Here is an 8,036-nt window from a genome sequence, read left to right as displayed (position 1 = left end):
ACTTGTGACACGGGGAGGAAAGTTGAGTTGATTTGTGTCGCTGAAACACTCCGGAGTCGAGCTGGACCAGCAGTCGACCATCTGTAGATCTCCTCCTCCCATCATTGCCTGGTGACCTCCACGATGTGTCCACCATCAATGACCCCCCCCTCTCTTCGACCGCGACCATATGCTTCCTCCAGTGTGTCGGATACAGTTTTTAACACACCTGAAAAAACCTGGCAGGAGGTTGTTTTTTTTCTACCCCCTGAGCTCTTGAACACCTGCATGTTTCTTGTCAACTGTCGGTAACAGTGGGAACGTTTTAAAAAATCTATTTACTCTTGAAAGGAAAAAAGAGAAAGCGAAACAATTTTTGCAGGTAACACAGAAAAAAAAAAGAATCGTTTTAATTTATAAGGCGCCTTTCAAAACACAAGGATACAGATTATAAAACAAAGGTAAAAAAAAAAAACAACAACAGGAAAAGAGAGGTTTTAAAAGTTAAGAGAAAAAGTTGGAAATTACAAAACAAAACGGTAAATGAGTCAGTTTAATCCTTTAAGTAATACATAATAAAAGATGAATAAATACCAGACCAGTACCAGTACATGAGGCCACACTGAACAGAAAAATAAATATATATAAATATATAGAATAATGTATATAATGTCGGTTCTATTTACTATCAATGTTTTAAGGACGTTTAATTTTGATAAAAGATGGTATTTTTTCTACGATTCTTGACACGTCAAGACACTCATTTCAGTCCAGTTTCCTCAACAAATAAACCTTCAAACCAGGGCCGGGTCTAAGCATGGGCAAGAGGGGGCCTGGCCCCCTCAAATAAATGTTGTGCCCCCTCAAACTTACATGTAAGTAAGTAACAGCACAATGCCCCCTCAAGATTTGTGGCTGCCCCCTCATACATGCCTGTCTAGACCTGGCCCTGCTTCAAACTATCATTTTTCACCGATTTTTCATAATTTGAAGGTCATTCTATAATGCTGGCGTTAAACTCGGTTCAAAGAAGGGTCTGTTGTCTCAACAGCAAGTCGATGTTTGAATAGATCAGAACGGTTTAGGCAGCAAATGCTAAACGTGGGCTCTGTAAAGCCTTCGTGCAATCTAAGTGGAATGATACTGAAAAGCGGTGAAGCCTCTCGACAGTTGGCAAAAGAACCATCTGCCCGTGTGCAACTGCTTCGAGCCATTTTTACGTTCACCATTAAATCATCTTCCTTCGACACAAAGCAGCGGGAGAGCGTGATGAAGACACAATCCAACACAAAATATCTGCTTTACACTTTTTTTTTTTATTAAATAAACAACATCATCATGAAAAACAAGACTTCAAGTTTCAACAACATGGGTTTGTTTTTGTGCTTCACACTTCACAAAAAAAACAAAAAGCAGTTCACATTTTTTTCATTTGATATTTTAAAGTGTAGACGTACACTGATAACATCCAGTTAGATAAAAAATAGTACATTTGTTACAGTTCCCGACTGGCGACAGAACAGCGAGTGTTCATGTTTTTTTTCGTTATTGTGTGGTTCTTTGTGTGTTCGTGAGAAACACCAGCATACAGTATATATATATATACACAAGCTTTGCCGGAGTGAAACACTTCCTGTGGTTGAGGGTATTTTGTGTTGGTCATTTTAGATCCTTTTCCTCATGATAAATACTTAATAGTGTTTCACAATAAAAATATTCAATTTTTGATTTATTTGCCAAATAATGAAAGTTTTAATTAAAGTAAAACAAAATAGTCAGATGGGCCTCCTTAGGCCCTTTTCTCTTTTTTTTTAGCAGCAAAAATATCTCAACACAACTCACAGAGTTGCATCTAACTTAACACACTGGTAACACACTTTAAGTTATCTTATCTCAACAAAATGTCATAGGTTTGAAACCGTATAGTGAAGCTTGAGAGTTGTCCACGCTTGCAAAAGCAGAAGTGAGTCCACAAACATCATCAGTCCTCGAGAAATATATATATATATTTTTAAACTTAGACCAACAGAGAGAACCATACTTTCAGAAACGCTTAAACTGCGTAACTGGTAAAAGTCCAAGTGTTTAACTAATGCTTTTAACTACTGGGCAACGACAATACAACTCTGGCATTAATCCAGAAGAATTTAGATGACTGAGGATTTGACCGGTTAAAGAAAATTGAAGCAGCAAATTTATTTGAGGTATAATTTGTTGCCAAATCCTTTTGTCAACTTAACAGTCTTTTGCTGCTTAAACATGAACCTATTGAAACCCTTTATATTGTCTAGTGTGTAGTTGTTATCATAATTTATCCTGTCCTTGGTATCCTCTTCTTATCCTGGTTCAGTAAAGAAAGAAACAATAAAGATTGTATCAGTTTTTGAAGCAACATGAAACTTGAGATCTTATTGTACGTCATGAAAATTCCGATAGAAGGTTTATCTTTTGTTAAGTAGCTGCTTTACAAGTCTTTCGCTGACATTCCTCCAATTGATTTTAACCAAAAAAAATGTGTCCTATTTCTACAAGATAATAGCGAGTATTCAATGTTGGTATTAGGTCAAAGTTTGGTACTGGAAGGCAATAAACGTATAATGATAGAGGGTCACAGGAGGTTTTTTTCAAGTCATACGTAAAATATATTTTGTTTAGAACAGGTGGAGGAATTCAAGAGTCCATTTGCAAAATTGCAAAATCTAAGGACCCAAATAGATTTGTGCTACAAAACCCTCGTACTGACAATGGCCGTGGGGTGTGGCTTGTCAAATTTAATGAAACAGTCATAGTACAACAGCTGAGTGTGCGTAGAAATGGGGACGGAAAGGGGGGATGGGAGGGGATAGTGTGAGTCAAGACACAAGTGTCCTTGTCAGAGCTCTCTTTGGCCGAGCCGGGGCAGGGAAGCTGCACTGACCTCAACAATGAGCAGCTAAATGGCCGCTGGTCAGGGCTGAAGAAAAGAGTGACTGTGAATCTCCTCTCTGGTTTGTTGGCTCATGTGAGATCCCTCAGGCCGAGAGGAGGGACAGGCGTGACTCAAGAGATGCCTTTAAAAGGGTCTATACTATAGAAACCAAAACCGTTTCAAAACACCTCTTCTGGTTGTTCACGGTAAACTCTCTGCTTTATTATTATTTTGTATTGGATATTGAAGATATTGGATACTTTGTCGAGACAATTGTGGGTTTGGATGTGATGTTTAACTTTTTAAAAATGCTTCCGTGCACGTGCACATCAACAATGCCTCGTTCATGAGCAATTAAAGAGTCGGACGTAAGGGAAATAACTGAGTCTACAATCCAGCACACGGCCTGGATTAGCCACCAATCTCTGCCGAATGGACAAGAAGGGGCAGTGGTGGACGGCGAGGGAGGGGCTGCAGTAATCTGGTAATCTCATTAATAGCGCGGCTGTGTGCGCCTTGTCAACAAGACGGCGGGGAACAAAAGGACGGGTCGAACAGCTGATGAACCTGGACGCGTGCAAGACTATTCAAGTGAAATCTGAACAGAGACGTGGAAACAGTTCTCTGGACGGTTTAGACAAAAGGGCCAACTGTCCCTGTTGACCCTGAAATAACTTTGTTTCACTCATTACAAACGGCAGGCTTTTGCACTTCTCAGCTGTGCCCATCAGTCTGAAGCCTTGTAAGGGGGTTTAGCGTGTCTCTTGTACCGTCCAAACATTGACCCTTAAGGTAGATCAAACCCGTTCAGCCGTTTTGTTATGGTGAATCCCAAAATAGGTCGATTAATCTAAAATAGAACAGGGGGATGTTCGCAGGCTTCGCTTGTAGTAGAGATCCAGATGGGCAGCTGGGACAACAGCAGTCAGGGGGGCTTGATAAGACAGGTGAGCCCAATGTCGAACCCAAACAAAAAGTGCAGAGTTGTTGTTAGCTCACTTAAAATGGCAACAAATGCGCAGGGTACTGTTGGAAGGTTTGAACAAGAGAGCTGGACTTCATTTGAGCTTCTTAAATTCTTATTCTGGGTAGGATCTGTCACATAGGCTTACTGTTTTAGATGTACAAAGATGTGGGATTAAGAGAAATACCTTTCATCAGATTCTGAGTGTAGAAACAACAAGTCAGCCTCCCTTGTTTAAACCTTCCACCAGAAGAAACGTACACAAACTTAGCTAACAGTTGTTAAACAGTCCTCAAACATATAGAAAAGGCACGAGTGCTCAGAAGTCACCGGTCCAGCACTCGACCATAGTCATGAGGACTACAGACTCCTTCGCTCTTGAGTTCAGCAAATACTTGTGTGAAATAGTGCGGGTCCGCGTTGATCCGCAACATCTTCGCACTCGTGGCGTTGATGATGGCGAGGCAGCGGTCCCAAAAGGCGTCCTTACCCGCTTCGACCAGGAAAGGCTTCAGCGGGTACGAGATCTCGTTGCCCATGTAAGAGTAGGACAGGTAGAGGCATGTCAGCAGAATGGCTTGAAGTTCATGCTCCGAGGCAACAAGGTCACCGTCCACAACGTCGCGGCACAGCATGTAGACGAAGACGACGTTCGCCGGCGTGACGAAGGCTTGGTCTTGCCAACCCTGCAGCAGCAACGAGCGGTCCACGGCCCGGAGCCAGAGCACCGGATCGGCCGGGGACAGATGCTTCAGACGGTAACAGCGACAACACAAGAATTCGCCCAAGCATCGGAGGAGTTCACTAGTCGATGCTTGCACGATGACCCGCTTCGGGGATGTCGGTAGGGTCCCCTGCTGTATTTTTTTCACAGAAGAAAGTTGCTTCGTGTAGCCATATCCAAGACCCTGATTCAACCCAAGGCCATAGCCATGACCCAGACCTGCTGGGCAATCATAACTAGACAGGTTGGCACACGATAAAGACTTTTTCACATTTTCACGGTTAAGGTGCAACACAGGGTCTTTGTGATATATGTGATTATTGTTTAGAGGGTCAGCCAGAAGCACTGGGCCTGGAGGGCCTTTCTTGGATTGGCCCTTTTTCTTAGTAGAGGCCACGATCTTCTTCCATGTGAGTGCGGGAAGGAAGATGGACTGTCCCCTCTTCAGGCCACGGTCCTTCTGGGTGTTCAGAGAACGACTGCTGTAGCTCGGGTAGTGGCTTAGCGATCCTGGCCTAGGGTCGTAGTAGCCTGACTTTCTAGAGTCAGGCGATAGAGACAAAACCGTCCCCATGTCAGCTTCTCAAAGTTGACCTGAAGATTGGATGGTCAAGCTGTAGATTATTGTCAGGGAACCAGACAGCAGACTCAAAACCTGAAACAAAGACAAAAAAAAAGTGGTTAGATATCACATCCCAGCAGTGTCATGTTTACTGTTAGACTGTTAGAAAGTGATGTGTTGATGAGGCTTCATGAAACAGCTGATGAGGCCTCATGATACAGGGTCTTCATTTTGAAGGGCCACTGTTTGGCACTCAAAATAATGCTAGGTTCCATTGGATCAGTAGATCAAAGTCAAAGATTATATATTGGAGAGTGTCACCTAGTGGTCTTTCTAAATGAAGTCCCTGTATCATGATACCTCATCAGCTGTTTCATGAAGCCTCATAAACACATCAGTACTGTTATGGATGTTGGAATACATAATTTAATAAAATAATAGCTGAAATAGCTCTTAACTTATTTAGCATTATTAGGTTCAAAAAAAAAAAGAAAAAAGGGAGATTTCCACCAAAGTGATAAAAAACAATTCCATTAGTAATCAATTGTATCAAGTCACAACAAAAAAGGGTGTTGTGTGACCAGAAAACCACATTTCTTTATAATTAGAACACATTGATAGTATTCACGTGTTGTTTAAACTGTAACCGTGTCGTCAAGCAGTATATTATTGAATGAAAAATAACAAGGTATGTTGTCACTACGATGAAAAATAACAATATATGTTGTCACTACAGTCTTGTCTTAAGATGGAAAATTCGATTTCAACTCAGTTTTACTCTTATTGGAAGTCTCTGTGTAACTCTTGACATCCATGATCTCTGTTCCTTATCTAAGCGTCAGGCCTGCATCTTCATAGGTCACCATATCAACATGATTAGTAAACCACTTTGATTTTTAGCAAATCATCCGGTGGGCCACATAAAATAACCCGGCTGACCGGATTTGGCCCCCAGGGCCATCAAAATGTCTTTGACTGAAGAGCGTTGGCTCCTGGCGAGTCATGCTTTCTGAGCTACTGCGAAAAACCAGTGAGGTCACTCCTCTGCTCGTGCAACATAGCTACTGGTCTTTTATGACCTCATATCGTGCTACGATCTCCCCGGCAGCATAAATAAAACTGTGACTGTGTCACGCGACAACTCAACATACACACTGTAGTATGAGATGTTGTGACAAAATAACATTGTTAAGATAATCATTAAATACACTTTATAGGTATCATGTGTCTGTTAGTGAGGGTGGTTAAAGTATCACTTTAGTTGATATCTATATCAAAGATATTATAGTCAGAAAAGGTACGTTACGATTATAAACACTGGTTTTAATATGGAATTCTTTAAAAAACAATAAGTGCAATTGCCATTTCCATATTTATCAGTTAATACGTTTTAAGATCAACAAGAAAGAAACTGGTTAAATAGATTTAAATACATTTTATGATAAAGGAAAGTGTTTGCCCATCACAAAAACAAATGTTTTATCACCTTCTCTTGATTATTATGGGAAAACTTATGTATATTTATATTATTTATTTGTGTATTTTGTGCGCAAATCAAGGGGATTCCTAAATCTATATCCAGAAAAAAACAACTGTTTAAACATGATTTACTGTCTGCATAAACATGTCTAAAATACACACCTGCGTTTGGAGACGAGCGTCCAAAGAATTCTAAGAACTGGACTTTTCCACGGAGAACCAGGCGAAGAAGGATCTGTGGTCGCAGGTCGGATGAGAGGTTCATCCTCAGCTGACGCTGGAAGTCATCACTCCATCCAAACGTTACTCAAAAAGTGCCATCAGTCTTCTCCATCTCCTCCTTGAGGCGGGTGTTCGATCCGTGCGTAAAAACACGCGCCAGCTTCCTCCAGACTGGAGCTCCAGATTCGGACTGCGGGAGGATTTCTTTTCCCCCCGGGGTGAGACGCTCTCTCAAGGCCGACCAGTGAGCGCTGAGCTCGGCGGGAGGAGCTCCGCCTCCTGCCGGTGAAGACTCCGCCTCCCCCGGGCGCACATTCACACATCAAACCAGATGAAGACCTTCATCCATCATCATTACGCTCGCGCACTAATAAAGTTTTCACACCATCGATCAACGAGGAGATGAATCAGGAGCTTCAAAGTCAGGGTTTTTAATAGAAAATACTGGAGAAGGAAATTCTGTCTACTCCACTTTATTTCAGGCATGAGAATTTGTGCTTGACATCCTTTATTTTCTTTGTGTTTTGATCACTGTTTTAGTCTCAAGAACGTTTATTCATCATGCATTTTATGCTGAATAATGACATTAAAGAACATCTTGAATCAACAATTCAACATTTGACAGTGATATCACAATCATAGGTTGTTCAAGAAAGCAGAGGAATTATAACATTTTAACAAAAGTGGACAAATCACTAGTCGGAGTCGACTTTAGAGTCACAACATCTTAAGACGTTTCTATTTGTTCAGGCTTTTCCTTGAATTTCTCGAACTCCTGTGTTGTTCTCGGTGTTGTCTTTGATCTTTGAAGTATGTACTGTTTTGAGTATTGTTTTGATTGTTTAAGCGCTTTGTGACCCTGGTCTCGAAAAGCGCTATATAAATAAATATTACTTACTTACTTACTTACTTACAAGTAACTCGTAGGAGACGACTCTCGAGTCACAACTCACTATTCCAGGTCAAGTCTCGATTCACAAATAACTTGTCTGAGTCAACTCTCTAGTCACAAATGACTCATTCGGGGCAAGATTCGAATTACAAATCACCAGTTCGAGGCAAGTCTTGTGTCACAGATCACGATTCTGAGTCAAGTTTAGAGTTACAAGTCTGAGTCAAGTCTCGAGTCACAGATCACGATTCTGAGTCAAGTTTAGTTACTAGTCTGAGTCAAGTCTCGAGTCACAGATCACGATTC

General features: G+C 41.3%; 1 protein-coding gene across 1 annotated transcript; it reads right to left on the bottom strand.

Moving 5' to 3' along the window:
• Positions 1 to 1,371: 1,371 nt before the first annotated feature.
• Positions 1,372 to 7,020, bottom strand: LOC148083285 (cyclin-dependent kinase 5 activator 1). The gene is made up of 2 exons (XM_087786456.1): positions 6,779 to 7,020; positions 1,372 to 5,230 (listed from the first exon to the last, which is right to left on the bottom strand). The coding sequence occupies exon 2, from the start codon at positions 5,147 to 5,149 to the stop codon at positions 4,178 to 4,180; it is 972 nt and encodes a 323-aa protein (XP_087642582.1). The 5' UTR covers positions 5,150 to 5,230; positions 6,779 to 7,020; the 3' UTR covers positions 1,372 to 4,177.
• Positions 7,021 to 8,036: the final 1,016 nt, after the last annotated feature.

This window comes from Callionymus lyra, chromosome 3 (assembly GCF_982586985.1).
Source record: "Callionymus lyra chromosome 3, fCalLyr1.hap1.1, whole genome shotgun sequence".
Taxonomy (NCBI): domain Eukaryota; kingdom Metazoa; phylum Chordata; class Actinopteri; order Syngnathiformes; family Callionymidae; genus Callionymus; species Callionymus lyra.
This window is presented reverse-complemented; position numbering and strand designations above follow the sequence as displayed.

Excerpts from the sequence above, each read along its gene's own strand:
- LOC148083285 (XM_087786456.1), bottom strand. The coding sequence starts at position 5,149 with ATGGGGACGGTTTTGTCTCTATCGCCTGACTCTAGAAAGTCAGGCTAC.